Source organism: Camelus dromedarius, chromosome 6 (assembly GCF_036321535.1).
Source record: "Camelus dromedarius isolate mCamDro1 chromosome 6, mCamDro1.pat, whole genome shotgun sequence".
Lineage (NCBI taxonomy): Eukaryota > Metazoa > Chordata > Mammalia > Artiodactyla > Camelidae > Camelus > Camelus dromedarius.
In genome coordinates, this window is record NC_087441.1 from 8,716,796 (window position 1) to 8,735,014 (window position 18,219).

General features: G+C 45.7%; 1 protein-coding gene across 2 annotated transcripts in view; it reads right to left on the minus strand.

Annotated features, from left to right (window-relative positions):
* Positions 1–2,062: 2,062 nt before the first annotated feature.
* The window catches only part of ZDHHC14 (zinc finger DHHC-type palmitoyltransferase 14), a 243,711-nt gene continuing 227,554 nt past the window's right edge, over positions 2,063–18,219 (minus strand). Inside the window, exons 8-9 of one of the 2 annotated variants that reach the window (XM_031456608.2) lie at positions 15,390–15,492; positions 2,063–3,282 (exon numbers count right to left, since the gene is read on the minus strand). In XM_031456608.2, the coding sequence (XP_031312468.2) occupies positions 2,929–3,282; positions 15,390–15,492 (457 nt within the window). In that variant the 3' untranslated portion in view covers positions 2,063–2,928. Of the gene's footprint in view, positions 3,328–15,389; positions 15,493–18,219 lie in introns of both variants that reach the window. The other variant, XM_031456607.2, reaches the window with a different exon arrangement.

The following is an 18,219-nucleotide window of genomic DNA, read 5'->3' on the forward strand; positions in this document are numbered from 1 at the left end:
TGAGCACTCCTTGGAGAGTGAAAGCAGATGAATTTTTAAACAACAAAATAAGTGTATATGTGTATGTTTGATAATGGTCCAAGTTTTAATAGCATGGTAAAATATTTATCTTATTTTTTATAGCTAGCATGCAATCAATCTGTAGTACACTCACAGAATTTATAAAGATCAAGGTCTATTCAGTCACAACTAGATGGAACCAGTCAATATTTAAATATAAATATGTGTAATATATATTTATAAAATCAGTTAATGGGAAATGCAGATCCATCACCAAGCAAGTCACTCCATCACCAGGCAAGTCACTCTCCTAAGATCAACCCTACACCCGACAGGAAGAGGGGAGCTCCTCGGAGCACAACTGTTCAGCCCACAAATTCTCCATTTTTTTCAAGCCACAGAGTAAAGGGCTGTGGGTATCTTTCTGGTTTGGGGGTTTAAGAGGTTAATTGGCTTAGCAAATTGGTCCATTCAAGTTAATTTTCCTCTTGGACCCTGAATAACCTCAACTGGTTTCACCAAAATCCCCAGTCCCCTCTTTGATAAATGATGTCAAGTGTGTACAGGGGACAGAGTTGAAGGTGGGATGGAAGACTGGCAATAAATAGTAAGTAAGTAAGTATTCGTTACATAAAGACAAATGAATAATAATCCTTGCTTCTTGGATTTTGTTCGCACTGAGGTGGGAAGAGGGCTGGTCATGGGAAGTCGCAAACATTGAATTAGAGGATGTTAGAAAAGTTAAGACCATTGTCTTTGTCCTCCAGGTGAAGAAGCCAGGAATACACCTGGCCACAAAGGTAACTGTGAGAATTGAGCCATCTTTCTCTTCTCACCAGGCCCGACACTTGCCCCGGGTCTCTGGGGAGCAGAAGGAAGGAGGCAAAGAGCAGAGAGATTTGGGGAGGTCAGGGAAGGCACATGGTGGGGCCATCACTTTTTGCTCACAGGCAGTAGGTGCATGAAGAATCCCTGTGTGTTGGTGAGTGAGTGTGGTTGTGTGAGGAGGGGTTCTGTCCCTTTTATTATAAATTCCAAGCAGGTACAAGTACTTAGGTCCAGAAAATAAAAAATGGCTGCACATAATTTACCTTTCCATTTTCTATTGATATATACAATATGAAGCACAAAGATGGTTCAAAGATACCACGATGCAAGACTCCTGCAATTATTTTCAGCACAAACTATTTCTTTTACCTATGAAGACCTGGCCTTTTTCCAAGTAAGACTTGAAATTATGCTTTTCCATTTCTTTTCTTTCTGTTTCTTTTATATAAAATGGCAACTCTTTCTCGGGAGAAACAGCCTTTTTCCGTAAATGTAAATCGCCCGGGGCTTCCGGTATCACTGATCCATGCATCCTGCCTCTCAGATGGTTGTGAGGACCAATAACATGATTTTAAACTTGAGTAGGTTGGGTTTTTGGGTTTATCATCTGGAAGGAAGGACGGAAGCCGGCTGGGTCCCGGCAGCTGCCTCCAAAGTGACTTACTCCGTCGTAAGTACAGAACCAGTGAGTTCCCTTCTGGATGATACATGAACAGGAATGAAGTGGTAATTTTCTTAATTCCATTCTGGTCAGTGTCTGGGTAAGAATGACAATCTATGTGATCTCTGCTTAAAATAAGCCAGTTTCTCCTCTTTTGTGGATTACCTCTACCAGGACCTCAAGTTGCCCTCCTGAGCTTCCTCAATCCATGAACACGACCCAGAGCAGAGCAGACAGCCCCACAGCCCGTTTCTTCCTGAGCTCTCTTCCCAACCTACAGGTACCAATCTGTAAATAGGGAGCAAATTCCACTAAGACCGTGTCAAAAGAGATAAAGAAAAGAAAAAAAAAAACCCAAACAACAACAACAACAACAACAAATGATGGAAAGCTGCTCTCTTATCTAAGAAATCATCCCATAAATACCTGACAATTCAAAAGTTTGATGTTTTTTGGCTGTTTTGGGACCATTCCTTGCCAGGGATGCTTCAGTAAAACTGAATTCTCTGCAGGCCATCTGGATGATTGTGGTATCACTTCAGCTGTTAAGGAGAACTGCACACAGATCCAGAATAACAGAGGACGTCATTTTATTGGCTGTCCACGGGAATGTGGTCACACAAGGAGGTGAAGACTGCGGCGGGTGTGGTACAACACAGCACCTTGTCTACCTACTAAACGAAGGATAACTGGTACTTGATATGGTAACACCCCAGCAGCTTCCGCAGGCTGGGAGCCACCTACCCATGTCGGATTAAGCTTAAGAAGCTGGTGAGGGGGTGGCACTGTCCATGGGTCTCGGTTTGTTGCACTGTCTTCCCTTCAAGCAGCACTGGAGAATTCACAAAATTAAAAAAGAAAGGAAAAGAAAGCCGCAGTTCCTTTTAAATACCAACACCACTGGGAACAGACTGCAGCGTGGCATGCAAATCCACATCTGGTCGTTTTTTTTCCCTTTAGGTTTTTTTTTTTTAATTAACAAATGGAATGGCATGTCTGTTTCAAATATTAGTATCATAACACTTAAGTGCAATTTCAGTCCGGCCACAAGTGTCATAAACCTTCTGTGTGTCTGTCCCAGAGAGGCAAGCGGAACCTCCAGGCATCCTCCTCTTCTGCCAGACTCTGATTGAGCCCCTCAAGGCTCCTCTCTCCCCAGGCCCACCCTTCATATTCCAAACACCTGAAAATAGCTCTTTCTCTATTTTCACTGTTATCAAAGCGGTCAGGGTGGAGAAGAAAAGTCAATAAAACCAAGGTGTAAGCCTTTGGGTCCTGCCCGCCTCCGCCCTCAGCAGGGATCCATTTCCTCTCCCAGTGGTCTTTGTGCTCCAGGACCTGAAGGTGTCCCGGCCACCACCGCACAGGGTCACAGGAAGTCTTTCCCGACTGCCGTCTGCCTGTCCCCCTGTCTGCAGCCCCCGGCCGAGGCCACGCGGTCACACGGAGCTGAGCTTCACCAGGCCTCGCACGGAGTCTTCGTGCAGAGAGTCCTGGCTGGCCAGGCCCAGGACGTGCATGGTGCGGCTGTGGGCCAGGGGGCTGCCCGCCAGCATCCTGGGCGGCGAGGGCGCTTCCTCCGGGGTCAGGAACTGGTGGCCCACGTGCTCCTCTTTCAGGGGCAGTATGTCTGTGAGCGCGGCCTCCGCGGCGAGGTTGGGCATGGAGGAGGGCGGCGTGGGCTGCCCCAGCGTCAGGCTGGCACAGGGCGTGCCCAGGCCCGGCTTCCCGGGCAGGTGCAGCTCGTCGCTGGTGAGGCTGGGCTCGCTCTGCAGCAGGGGCGTGGCCGCGGCCTGCAAAACGAATTTGGTGCTCTGAATGCACTGGTCTTGGTCGCACTGGAGAGCAGGAGGGAGCCAGCAAATAGGAGGAGAGAGGAGATGGCAGGAGGTGGGGAGGGAAGGGGGCATGGGGGGCAAGAGAGGGCGGGATGCGAGAGAGAGAGAGACCCGTTAGTGACACCTCGGTCAGACAGGGCAGAGAGCATGCGCAGTAGCCCAGTTCTGTTTGGCGCCACCCAGCACGTGGTAAATACCAACACCTGGTACCTAAATAGCTACTCAAACTAATAGTCACCCACAGGTACCCCGGGAGTACCACACAGCCACAGGCTTGATGTTCTGGGTCCCCGTTCACAGACAGGACCTAATTTAAAAATAATCCGTGGACAGAGGCACAGGGTTTGCCACCTGCATTGGTCCGAGGCTGGCGTTGCTTCTATGCTGAAAACCATTTTACCACGTTGTTTTAAAAATATAGGGGCCTGTACACCCATGTTCCCGGCAGCACTATTCACAATGCCTAAAATGTGGAAGCAAGCGTTTATTGACAGATGAACAGGTAAATAAGATGTCATCTATACAGACAGTGGAGCATTATTGAGTTGTCAGAAGTAAGGACATTTTGACATGTGATGCAACATGGAAGAACCTTAAAGACATCATGCTCAGTGAAATAAGCCAGGCATAAAAAGGCAAATACTACATGATTCCTAGAGGTACCTAGAGGAGGTATATGAGATACCTAGAGAAGGTGTTTTTTTTTTTTTTTTTTTTTTCATTTTTGTCATTTTAACATTCAGAAAATGACACCTGGTAACAGTAGTAAAGCAAAACAAACAAACAAACAAAAGATCAATATTTAACTTTCCCATTCACCCAAGTCTCACACTAGAGTTCTCTCCCCATCTCTCCCATAAAGGAGATATATATATGTATATATACACACACATATAAAAGGACTCATATATTATATGAGGTACCTAGAGAAGTCAAGCTCCTAGAGACAGAAAGCAGAATGGTGGTTGCCAGGGAAGGGAGATGGGGAGTTACGATTTAATTTAATGTATGGAGTTTCACTTTGTAGGAAGAGTTCTGGAGATGTCAATGGTAGTGAGGGTTGGATTAGAATGTGAATGTACTTAATGCCACTGAACTCTACGCTTAAAAATAGTTAAAACAGTAAATTTTATGTTATGTATACTGTGCCACAAAAAAGAAAGAAAGGAAGGAAAGAAAGAAAGGAAAGAAGGAAGGAAGGAAGGAAGAAAGGAAGGAAGGAAGAAAGGAAGAAAGGAAGAAAGAAAGAAAGAAAGAAAAATACAGGGGCAACCGAAGCTCAAGGGTCTGAAGAGACTGTAAAATCTCTAGAATTCCTCACTGCTAAATTTTTGTCAGCCTCAAGAACCATTAATTGAGCTTCTGTGGTTTTTTAATCTGTAAAAGAGAATGCCAACATTTTATAAAAGATTTCCTTTTCTTCTAAGTATTCTTAAATCTTAACTCTTGTGTCCTTTGTTTCACTTTTTTCCACAAAGGAAATAGTGGGAACACTTTTCTAGCCGGGGGAATTTGAAACCCTTCCCTTGAGCTACGGGCAAGGTTCAGAACAGCCAGAAGAGACTTCTTGTACGCAGAGATCTTGAACTTGAGTCTGTGGTGACTTAGTTTTGGGAGCAAGTGTGGATATTAGGCAAGCATATCCTGTCTATGTTCAAGCAATAAGCTAGTGCTCCACTCTGTTTCTGCAGAAGATCTTAGAACAAACACGTGTCCCCTCTACAGATGCAGACCTGAGGATCAGATGTGGGGTTGGCTTAAGACCTGATGGAAAAAAGACCTTACGAAAAACAATCCCGGAGAAAAAATCCGGGATTTGGGACTGGGATTGTCTGACTGCAAATCCCTTTTTCCCACTCACATTTGTCACCTAGTAGGTGTTAGTAAATGTTGCTCGTCTGTTATCTCCATTCTGATTTTTTTGAACTCCAGGGTTACTGTTGAACCATGTTCTCATAGTTTTGGGATGGAGGGGCTTTGCTGTCTTTCCATCCAGAGGCATGCCTAGAACTGCTGTCACTCACCTACCGCTGGCACAGAACAACCTAAACCATGCAACATGCAGGCTTCAGGGGAAAAAAGAGAGTTTACCCGAAGTCACAGTTCCTTAGGCTTTTACTTACTTCTTTGGCGCCAGTGTGGGTCCTTCCTAACCAAATGGGTTTCTTTCTAAAATCACAAGCGGTGGACTAGCCTGCCCCCAAGCCTCCATGAAGAGGTGGAAGAGGCACAGTCTCCAAGGAATTCACAGGTTTTAGACATTCAAAGGCATTGGTTCCAGGCAAGAGTAAGGGGCATGATGGAGTTTAAAGAGGGAAAGCAAGTCTCAAGGAAGATCTTGGCTTTTCTATCATGGCTTCATCTCCGCCAAGGATGGAACTTCAAAACGCTGAGAAGGGGAAGGGTGGGAAGGGGCTGAGGAGTGGGTGGAGGGCTACTTGGATGAGACAAAAATGCCATTAAAAAGTGCTTGAAAGGGGCTGTCAGGCGCTGACGGTCATTTAATACCCACATTTTCCCAATCATCTCCTGAACAGCAGTACTTATCCAAAGGGCAACTGCGTAGGTTTCGCTGCTCTTGCAGGGAATCTCAGCTCAGAGCAGGACCCTTTCTGGTGGGGGATGCTGAGCAGCGCGGCTGTCAGGGCTGCAGACAGCTCTGGTCGGCTCACGCTCTCCAGCACTGTCAGTTCCGTTCAGCACATCGGCTGAGTCTTGACAGGGCAGAGGCGGAGAAGAGCAACCTTCCTGATTAAACATTCATCTTTTGGAAACTATCCCAGGGCTCTGGATATATTGTGCTTTGCAAAGAACATTTTATGAAAATCACCCTTTAGTGTCCCGGCTGATGGTGACAGCACAGCCTCTGAGCCGGCCACCCCCCCCTGCCCGTGGCCCCAGGGCTGAGAAGCCGCCCCAGAGAGCTCCAGATCTCAAATTAGGGCCCTTCCTGGATGATGGGATCTTGTTCTTCACTTTCCCTTCCGGAACCCTCACTCATCCTAGTACCTTCTGTCCACACAATACCCCCAGCTCCAGGGAAAGATGAAACTGAAAATTAGATTTGCTTGTCTCTGTTGACCTGAAGAAGGCGTTTCTTTTATTGAAAACTGATTGGCAAATTCTATTTGCCAAGCACTTCTGACCGGCTCTTACAGACGCTCAGAAAAATACATTAGAGGTCAGGGCTGGAGGAGATTTCCAACGTCAGGTAGCACAAACATGAGGAGAGAGGCGAGCTTCTCCTCGCTTTGTCTTTCTCTCTCCATCTCCAGGCAAGCGCCCTTTCCCCGTCCCTGATCACGCCTCTCCAGCTGTGCCCTGCAGCAGAGCTCATGGGCACCCACCAGAACCTTCTGGGATATAAGGGCTGCCAACAGTGGTCTGTTAAGTTCCTTAGAGCTCATGTTCACTGGGAGGTTGATGTGGAATTTGGGGGCCTTGAGATTCTATGCTAAAGCATCCTCGTGCTGACTTGAACGGACCTGTGAAAACTGGTTTTGCCTTTTTATATAGGATGTTGATTAATCAAACCTTGAGTTACCTTACTGAGATAGCACTACGCATGTGCAAGACAGGAACTTCTGTCTCCAGGATGACCCCAGACCAAGAATCTTCAGTTCACAGAACTCAAAGAATAGAAATGTTGCCACTGGAGCCCTTTAGGAAGCAAGGAGTCCTTCAATAAGGAAAACCTGGCTTCTGGCAGCACAAGTAGCTTTTACGGACTAACTGAAGACTAACCAGGTTCCAAGTTTGAAATTCCCCTAACCTCTTAAATTTTGCCCTAAAATCTGGATGGAGGAGGCAGATTTGAGTCCCACCTCCCGTCTCCTTGCTAGTCAACTTTTCAATAAAGCTCTTTCTTTCCTTAAAAGCTGGGGCCATCGTATTGGCTTCTATGCACACTGGGTGGTGAGCTGTTGCTAGGCAACACCTGGAGGTGGGTTTACTCTGAAGCTACAAGCTTAAGTTCAAGGCCTCTTGCTTGCTTGCTTTCCAAGGCCTTGCTTGTTGTTTTGTTTTGCATATTGTTTTCTTTTTCTTAAAGAGGACTCCAAGTTACATGACTCAGGCTCCTCCAAACCTGGGTCCACTCCTGCGCACACCTGTTGGCACTTTCTTGTTGCCAAACTGACAACATTAAAACTGTAGCAAATCCGTGCTCGGCCTCACAGCCAGGAGCCTGTTAGACATGCTCTCCGGTTTCCCAGAGGGAAAGCTGAAGGATCTAAATATGTGAAAGAAAACATTTAGCCTAAACCATTTAATTAAAAAAATTGAAATGTCACTCAAAATGAATATTTTGATGATAAAATAATGCCATCTGCAGCAACATGGATGGTCCTGGAGAATGTCATTCTAAGTGAAGTAAGCCAGAAAGGGAAAGAAAAATAGCATATGATATCACTCATATGTGGAATGTAAAAAAAAAGGACAAATGAACTTATATACAAAACAGAAACAGACTCACAGACATAGAATACAGACTTGGGGTTGCCAGGAGGAGGAGGGATGGGAAGGGATAAACTGGGAGTTTGAGATTTGCAGATACTGAATGTTATATACAAAGTAGATAAACAAGTTTATACTGTATAGCACAGGGAAATATATTCAATATCTTGTAGTAGCTTATGGTGAAAAAGAATATGAAAATGAATATATGTATATTCATGTATGACTGAAGCATTGTGCTGTACACCAGAAATTGACACAATGTTGTAAATTGACTATACCTCAATAAAAAAAAAAAGAATAAGAACTATACAGTGAAAAAAAAATGACTGTTTTGAAACTTGACTTGCATTACCTGACTTTAAACACTTCTTTGACAGGTATTTGTTTAAATATCTTAAAAGATGACTGTTTCTGTGAGTATAGTTATGGATATTTTTCTCGGTTGTTTATAGAAATTGCTTTCCTATTAATAATGAATGTACTGTCTGCCCCGTGTCCCCTCCCCTAGTTTACCTTGTGGTGTGATGTGTTATCAGTGAGCGCATCTCTGTGACCACAAACCTAAGTGTCTAAACCCTGCTGTAACCCATACCTTTGAAAACCATGTGCCACATTTTAACTGATTTCTATTTAGAAGAACAATCTCATTTGAGGGGGCCTAGGGAGCAGGGTTTCTTCCACAGGATATTGTTTGTATAAATTTCCTATTAGCTCATAACAGGACACTGGAATGGGTTCCAACCAAGGAGAGGGCAATGACACTACCCAGTGGAATGTATAATTCTCATACTATTAACTTTGCTTGCTTTGAAAATCTTAAAAGAAACTCAACGACTAGGGAAGATCTGATTTAAAAAAAGTCAGGTCTTCTCCTCATTTTGCCAAATTCCAAGCAGGATGGGCTGATGAACCTTCATGGTTGCAATTCCCATCTGAGAACTTCAAGGGAGAAATTGGCCAATATTTTCAGGGTTACTGTCAAGATGACCCATGAAAAAAAGGTCCTCGCACCTCTGCCTGTTTACCTTTGCTTCTAATTCTTCTTTGCCCAGTTCGTGTTGACTTTTCTACTTAATTTTCTTTCTTACTGGCCTCACCGATTCTCTCTTTCCTGCCCCATCTTTTCCTTAGTTGACTTCCCTCCCACTTCTTCATTTTTCCTCTTTTCTCTTTCTCCTTCCTCTTCTCCTTTTCTTCCCCACTGTGACCTTTACGCCACCAGCCCGCCTTCCTGGCTGCTCATGTGAGGACTCTTGTCTTCAACCAGTAGAGGGAGACATCACTGCTCACTTTTTTCTCTCACAATTTGGTAGCAGGGCTTCTATTCCAGCACCAGGTCCAGAAGCCATGAGGTATATTTCAGTGTATCTAACCAGTTACGTAATCCTAAGGAAAAACAACCAAGCATCCAGATATTGGACAGTGACAGTCCATCACGATGAAGAGGAAATTGAGAAACTCCTGTCTTGACTCCAAAAAAACACTTTAAAGTTTCATATTTATCAAATATTAGGTTGACCTATATGACACTGCCATTTTTTTAGGCCCAAAATAACCCAAATGCTGTTTACTGATAGAAAAGAAACCTGACTGCTTGTAAGAATGTCTACGGACAGACCCTTCTGTTGGCAGCATCAAACTAATATTACTGTCTGGAGTGCTGGAGCGTTTGCTGTGGTTGCAGTAAGTCACTGACAGCTGGTTGATTTACTGCCCAGATGAAGCACTGGCATTCAACTTGCAAAGAAGTTTATGGTTTCAGATGTTTGGATGTCACACACATTGTCACTTAATGTTACAATTTAAAAATACTGTAGGGATAAGTTATTTTTGTTTCTGCAGATTTTCAGATAAACTTGCTCATGTTGGAATACATTTTATTTTACTCTAGCTGACTTCTTGTCTGAGATAAACCTAGTGTACAGTTTAAATTCTGCTAAAACCAAAGCTAGGAGTTTTCTAGATAGTCTTGTATACAAATTAAGAATGAATGAAATGAGTTACTTCTTTTGCTCCAGTTCTGTCAAAAGTATTAGCATTGGGCATCGTTTATTTCTGCTTGGCTGCGAAGCTGTGTTCTGAGGTTTTATGAATGCTCACTTACTGTAATAAAAACACCACACATTTCTAAAATCCACCTAAAATGTAGGTTAGGAGGAGTGTTTTCTTTTTATTCTTTTATTCAACATTATTATTTAATTTTGCTCAACTTTTTTTCTATTTTACTTGATTCTTCAGACTATGCATGGAGAGTTGCAATACTAGTTACAACTAGTTACCACTGCTAGGTGTAATCTTGTTTTGATATTGGATTAAGGGGATTTAAAAATGAGGTTAAGTAAATAAGGGCAAGTGATTTTCAAAAAAAAAAAATCCAACAATTATGTACTATGATACTATCTTTGTGTTTAGCATGTGATCCCAAAGGATCTTGGCAGTGCCAGATTTAAACATAAGCCATGACCCTGATCCTATACAGAACTTCAATTATTTGACAATCAAATGAGATATGCATAGTAAAACTGAACCATAACTGGATGTCATGACTGTGCATACACGTATTGTCATGGAAAGAACTTCAATATAAGGTCATAATAAAAGCCAATGAAGAGGAAAACAGGGCTAACAAAAACATGGTCTTCAGTTGGCACTGGGGTTATGGGCATGTAATTCCAGTGTGGCTCCTCAGAATTTCATAGGTGTTCAGGTTATGCAGGGGTTACAAGCACCATTTTAATATTTTAATACCACTCTATTACTTCTCTAACATTTTCTTCCTTGGGAACTCATAGCAGAGGGAAGATCACTTAGGTGCTAAATAACCATTCCCATCTTCAAATTAGGTGAGATGGTAAGATAATAGTGAGTTTTCCCATTTTTTGAGATAGTAAGACCTCAGTGGGTATTTTGATGCCAACTATTTATCAATATTTACCTAATTTTTCTGTCCTACAATATCAGTATGTTTATCTAAGACTTTAAAACCTATATCTCTAATTTCTAAAATAATGCAATTTCCTTACAAGCACTTTTCCTACCATTTAGGAAATGCCCTTCTGATCTAGACTTTAAAATAAAATAATAGGTGAAAATCTGGCCCAAGATACCTAGGATCTCTTTCCCTCCAACCTTTCCTTCCCCTGCAAATGAACATGCCAAGTCTGGTGCTAAATATAAAGTCTCCAAATGCTGCTCCTTCGAGGTGAGTACTAGAAACACTCTTAGGTCAGAGGAATCATGTTCCATGGCTAATTCAGTATTCACTGCTGGTAGAGTGGATAACAAAAACGTGTGTCTGGGAATACGGCAATGTTGGCTGCAAAGTGTCTTCTAATCACAGAGACAGGGCTTCTATTCCCAGGAATTGTGGATAACTTATACTGGACTAATATTACCTCTCTGTACAAGGAAGTAGACAAAACTGGCCAGAATATGTGAGGCAAACAGTTTCTAATAGTACACAACAGACAATGCAAGTTTGCAATCCCCGAGAGAAGGGAAACTCACAGGGTGAGCCCTGTAGTCAACCAGCCCTTTCCCTGGGAAGAATTTCCCAACCATGGTATAGGCTGTAAGCTGAGCAGAGCAAAGAAGTTCTGCTGGGTGGAGAAAGCAGAGATCAGAGGGTGAGGAAGCTTAAGTAGCTGGATCTGTAGGGCAGGGCATTGCAGAAAAGGATGCTGTGAAGACAGAGGAGCCAGAAATGCTAGTGGAGGTCTCCCACAAGTCTGTAGCCAACAGCTGTGCTGTGCTTGTGCAGGAAAATTACCCCTGCACCCTCTCCCCCCGAAAAGCTAATGAGACAGCAGCCATAATGGGGCTGAGAGAGGCACAGAGATACTAGAAGTTAAGAAAAGGGTGCTGGGTGACATTAATCTCATTAACACCCTCAATATCTTGTTAACGTGCCTGGAATTCAGCTAAGGCATTAGGGAGGATGTGTCTTAGGAGTAAGAGTCATGCCCTAAAGTGAGATCCTGGACTACTCCTAACAAGCCTAAATCAAACCCTAATAAGATCTTCAGGGGAGACAGAATTTGGAGTTTGAACTCCTTCAGACTAGAGGGGCCTGAGAAAATCTTGAACTTTCCATAGAACTGCACTAATAAAGTCTAATACAAGCCTATACAAGTTCAAGATGATGAGTCACTAACTGAACAGCCTGCTAAAACAAGGAGCAATACTCTTCAGAAGATAACAAAATCCAGTCTGTACAGTATATTACCCAAAATGTTCAATATTCAATAAAACATCCATAGACATACAAATGAAAAGAAAAATGTAACCTAGAGTCAAGAAAAAAAGTGATGAACAGCCACCAAACTCAAGACAGCCCAGATATACTCAGTAGATAAAGATTTTAAGTAATACAATAATTATGTTCAAATAATTATAGAAAAATATGGCTTCAATGAGTAAACAGATATGGAATCTCAGTAAAGAAATACAACTTGGCAGAGAAATTAAAAGAGTCAAATGAAAATTCTGAAACTAAAAATTCTTACAGTCGAAGTGAAAAGTTCTCTGGATGAGCTTAACAGACTGGAGAGGGCAGAAGAAAGAATCAGTGACCATGAAGACAGATCAAAAGAAAGTATTCCATTTGAAGAACTGAGAGAGGAAGTTGAAGAAAAATGCAGGGAGCCTCAGGACCTATCCTCTGGGGTAATATCAAATGGTTAACATATGAGTAATTGGAGTCCCAGGAGGAGAGAAAATGAGATAAGGCAAAATTTTTAAAAAATAAAATAAAAAATAAAGACACTGGAACACAATCTGCCTCCTGGATCCACCTTCTGTTCCTGGTTCTGGCCTGTGGGGCCACAAAGAATGTATCTCATCTTAGTCCTTCAAAGAGCTTTCAGATACTGCCTCTCCTGAAGACATTATGATGTACTAGGGCCATGCCCAGCAGTGGGTAGGAGCCTTGGGACCAAAAAGATTTCTCCCAGCTTTAAGCTCAGTGGAAACTTGGGTTTCTCATAACAAAGGCATCATGGTGAGACAGGAAGCGCAGGGGTCTCCAAGGCAGTTAACTTTTAAATTTATCTGTCTACAAGAAATCACTTTATAATTGGTAATGATTTCTCTGTAATCACACATGTGCTTGGGAATTCTTATGAAGTGAGAAAAATCCTACCTACAAACCATTTCTAAAATGTAATAATAAAATTTTAATGAAAGCTAAATTTAACAACTAATGAAGTTGACATATTCATGTGTCTCATAGACGTTAAACATTCATTTTGATTTTGCTGTTTTCTTTCCATGTATCACAGCTTATAATTTTTTTTCAGGTCTTAAAATTTTTCTATTGGCAAACCACCCTCCATGTGCCACATTGCCTCCTGAGCCTCCTCCAGTACTTCTGGCCTCGTTCACCCCAAAGGAAATCTGATGGTATTACTCGTTGAACTGAGCCTTTGCAATGGCTCCCTGCCATGTACAGAGCACAATCCATGCTGTTTATAAGGCACCCAAAGCCCTTCATGAACTTCCTCTCCCTCCCTAGCTTCCTCCAATGCCTGCTTTGCAATCGACACCCCAGTGAGCCAGTCTTCCCTGTTCCTGCACACACAGCAGGTTTTGCCCCCACCGCCATGGTTGGACTGTCTATTACAGGCAGCCTAAGGAAGTCAAGGGAAAGAAATATTACAAAGAATTAGTTTCGTTGTCAGATTTGAAGTATTTTAGCCTATTTCCCCATATTTTGACAATTCTTGGAAACTGCTTGGTACGTGTATTTCTCTTGGCCTTAACTTTCTCAGAAGGGGAGAGAACAAAGCAAATAATGCAGGACCTGCAACCCAGGCCCTCACCCGCCTCCGTACTGGCAAGCCTCATGCCCAGCTCCTGCATTTGCTTTGCTTGGAACATCCCTCCCACTAATGGCTAATTCACTGTAACTCGTCTTTTGATGTTTAGCTCAGATGTCATTTTCTCCAGAAAGCTTTGCCTGAAACCTGAGCACACTTTTTTGGAGTTCCTACCACCCCCAGCCTTGCAGGTCCTGGCGCATTCTGTTGATATTCCTTCTTATACCTGTCTCTCTGAATAGACCATGTCTTAGTTGAGCCAAATTGACCTAAGATTTTTCTCAAGATAAAATATTTCTTTGTGTTAAAGCAAAATATGGCTCAAAAGTCATTCCTTTTAATCCATAATTTTGGAGAGGGCACAAGAAATTGGAGACTATGGTAATAGTTGTCAAAGCTGGATTCCGATTAGAATCAAGTCAAAGCCCCACCCAGGGACTCAGACTTTACTGAGCTCAGTGCATTGCTGTCATGGTTCTCACAGGCATCCAAGGCTGAGGCCCGCTGGGTGGTAGTAAACTCAGCTCCCAGATGTCAGGGCAGGCTCTGAAGAGGTTCGGCTGACACGAACTGGAGGGTTTTTACACTTGAAATATGGCATGTGGTGGAAAGTACCCAGGCTTTAAATCCCTAATTGTGTGACTTTGAGCAAGTCACTCATTATTTTAAAGCCTCAACTGACCCAAAAACGAAATAGAAAATCTGAACAGACAAAGCAAAGCAAAACACAAATGAGACACCACGGCCAACAAATAAACAGCAGCCAGCTTCCCCTGCGGCTGGAGCCCAGCTTCCATGCTCTGAACACGGCCCAGGGTCACTGGGATTAATCTGTCTCCCTCTGTCCTGAGCGAATGACGAGGCAGCTTTGGGACTGCCGGCTCTCACTCTGCGGTTCTTTACTCTCAGGCTGACAGTCCACCCGGTTACCCTAAAGGGCAGGTCTGACCTGTTTATCATGGAAACTCTGTGGTGGGTGATTCAGGCCCACAGAGAGCGAACAGCGCTGGGGGCCATGGGAATGGGTCTCTTTCAGAAACGCTTTCTGAGGGAACTTTGTTCCAGATAAAAAGAGGCCGTTGCCTTATAGACACCTGAGGACTTTTAAGGCCCTGTTGGTCAGGACCAGGCCAGGCTGTGATTTCGGGTGCCCATGGAAAGACTCCCGCCCTGCCCCAAATCTCCCGTCAGCAGAGTGAAAACAAAATGTCTCTTCCACACCGCCACAGCAGCGTGACCTGGGAAACTCTCTGGAGAGGCACGCAGTCAGGTTTTGCTGTCAATCAGCGAACTCTGATCATTTGCACTAGGGTGTGCATGGCTGCCTAGGATTCTGGGAGAATGCGGGGGGAACTGGCAGCACTGTCCACTGCACACTCAAAGAGGGGCTGGGGCAGTAGGTACAGACTGAGGCAAAGGGACAGCATGGGACATGGGGACTCTCCAGACAGCCAGCTCCACTTGGGGCGGCAGTATTTTGCCCCCACAGAGCACCCTGGTTCTGTGTAAGGGGGCTTCCCAGCACAGGGTGCCACAAGCTCTTTCTGGAAGAGACGTTGCACGTGTGTTTCCCCTACACATTCCCGAGCAAAACGACCACCCGGGGCCATAACCCTTCCTTAGGGATACTGCCTTAATTTAACGCTTCCTTTCCCTCCCGAAGCCTTCTGGTCAATGGGTGTCCCGGGAAGCTTTCCCGGCTTGCTTGATTGTTACTGGGTTAGTGAACACAGAAGCGGGAGAGAAGCCTTTGCGGGGAGCTGCGGCCCCACTGCAGGTGGCCCCTACCATGTCGCTCTGTGACTGAGTGGCCCCGTACGCGGCCATTCCGTTGGAGGGTGCGGCTGGCTGTGGGGTGTCAGGCTGGATGTACCCTCTTCTGTCAATTAGGCTACAAGAGAAAACAGAACAACACAGGAGGCAGAGCGTGAATAAAAAGCTAAAGACATCATCAACACTTTGAATTTCCACCTCGGGGCGGGGGGGGGTCTTCCTTTCTGTGATGGACCCCCCAGGCACCTTGGAATACACCTCCGCTCACCTTCACGTGTGGTCAGGCTCCAAAGTGCATCACTTTTGCCCTTCAAGACGCTTATAGCATCTGTTCCCTCCCTGCCACCTGCTGCAGGCCCCCATGTTGTCCTCAGGCCTCACCTCCACCAGTCCCTGCCCTCCGGTCCTGTCCTCGGCTGTAGGGCTGGTGTTCTTCCTGACGCCATCCTGATCACATCACCCCTCCTGCCAGCATAGCCTCCATCAACTACCAGCGGAGGCCAGACCTCTGTGCTTGGCCTTCAGGCCTCACACAACCCATCCCCAACCTTCCTCTCCAGCCTCAGATCCACATTGTATCACACACATGGCATTCGCAGCATAGTTTCTTCAAATAGCATGTCTGAGCACCTGCTGTGTGCTCTTGGGGAACAGAGATAACTGCCTGCTGCGCACTCTCGACTTTGCATCTCTGTTACTTTTGCTCAGGCTCTGGCTTTTCATTGCCAAAACCCCTCCACTGTCTGTTCTTTGTGCTCTTGGCCGTATGTCTGCTTTCCTCCCTCATCTGGCTTCTCTAAGCCCCGCCTATGATCCCCGATTGCACAGATCACCGCTCGCCTGGTGTCATCGTGACCAGACGAGTGTCTCTGCTGAGCAGTCTGCAAGCTCCTGAGGGCCGCCTTTATCTTATCTCCCCAATAGCACCTGCCTCAGGGGGATTCAGTCCCTATGTCGAGCCCTCGGGGCGCCTTGGGCACCCGTATCACATCGTGCTGGCATGTCCGTGTCCACATGCATCTGTCACGGGGTGTAAGCTTCACCAGGGCAGGAGGGGTCTTGTGATCATCATACAGCCGCAGATGACTCCCAGCAGGTGCTGAGCAAATGCTTGCTGACTGGATGAATGAAAATGGGTCCCCAGTCTCCCACAGACAAGTTTTCTGAATAACGCTTCTTGTCTTTACTCCATGGCCCTGCTGCCCAGGTAGAAGGTGGGGGCAAAGCTTTACTCTGCCACCAGAAGAGCTGCCTTTTTTCCTCCCTGGCTGAAGACTCCGTGTTGATGGGTCTAAGGGCAGAAACACGGAGGGGAACGGGAGGTTCCCCCCATATGCTGGCCTCCCGCAGTGGCCTCCCATGGTTTGGGGCTGGGCCACACTCCCAGCAGCCTCTGCGGGACGCCCCGAGCACATCCACATGCCCACGTGCTCCCCCTCCTGTTCCACGCATCAGCTCTGCTTTCAGAAGATCAGGGTTATCGTCCCAGCTACCACCTTCAGGTCTTCAAGTGACAGGCTAACAAGCCATTAAAAAAGACTTGTGACAGGATCTGGAAGTGGGACTCTCTCTGCTTCAGTTTTGAAAAAACAAGAGGCTACAAGAACCTTCATCTTCCAAAGGGAAGATGCCGGACCCCCCCCCCGCCAACGTGGGACCGTCAGAGAGGTTCTCAGACCAAGTCTGCAGCCGCCTTCAAGGGTATAAAAGATCGAAGGTAAAAGAGCAAAGGATGCCTTGGGGAGAGGGGTCACCTGCTCCTGCCGGGTGATGAGAGCAAGGGTGGGGGCCGGTGAGGTGAGGGCGGGGGCCGGGCGCAGTCCTGGGGAGAGAGCCGGTGTGGAGCTGGCTGGAAGGGGCATGTTGGGGGTCAAATTGTATCCCCCCAAAACGTGTGCTGAAATCCCAGTAGGGGTGTTACCTTTCAGTGAACTTTGAAGTTCTGATTCACTGAAATGACACTATTTTATAGGAAATGAAAGTGCCCTGAGTCCTTTTCTTTTTTTCCCCCCAACTGACAGGAGAAATTAAGGGACTTGCAGGGGATTTTATCCAGGAGCAGAAAAAGAACCAGGTCACAAAGAGTCTGAAGGGACAGCAGGGATTATAGAGAAACTTCTCGGCCTGCTTCCTACGCGTTCAGCCTGTTGAGAAGTACCAGCCATGCACCAAGACTGTGACACTCTGTCCCAAGTCCCCTCCTGGCTCTCACGATGGCCCCCCTGAGCTCATCTCAGTTTCTTGCTTCGCCCCTTGAGATCCCCTCACTGCCGCCCACAAACAACTCCCCCAGTTCCTCTTCTGACAAGCCAGGCTCCCCCCTCACCTCTGGGTCTTCGCACATGCTGGTCCCTGTCCTCCCACAATTCCTTTCCTCCAACTCCTCCTGATCCTTTGGAAGAGATCACACCTTACACCCCTCCTCTGGGAAGCCCTCCCAGGTGTCCCAGAGAACCTGCACCCCGACGCCATCACAGCCCCTCCAGCCGAGCAGGCTTGCTGTTGATGGGTTGATGGGCCTGTGTTGTTGACGTTTTCTCTCGTGCGTCCTCAGCCCCCAGCACACAGCATGTGCTCATTAACAGTGGCCAAGGGGATTCTTTCAACTGGTCAACCCACAGCTCCAGTCCATAGGTCCTTACCCTGACCACGTCTTAGGACTTTTTGTCTTTCCAATCTTCCATTCCTCCTACCTGCCCTGTTAGGAGGGCCCCCTTCCCCAAACCTGGCTGTTCCCACTCTGCTGCCCCACACCTCTGGGGACATTGTGCAGGGAACTGACTGTGGGTCTTTGCCCTCACGGTCTGGAGCTCTCCTGGGAGAACACAAAGACGCACTCATCCTT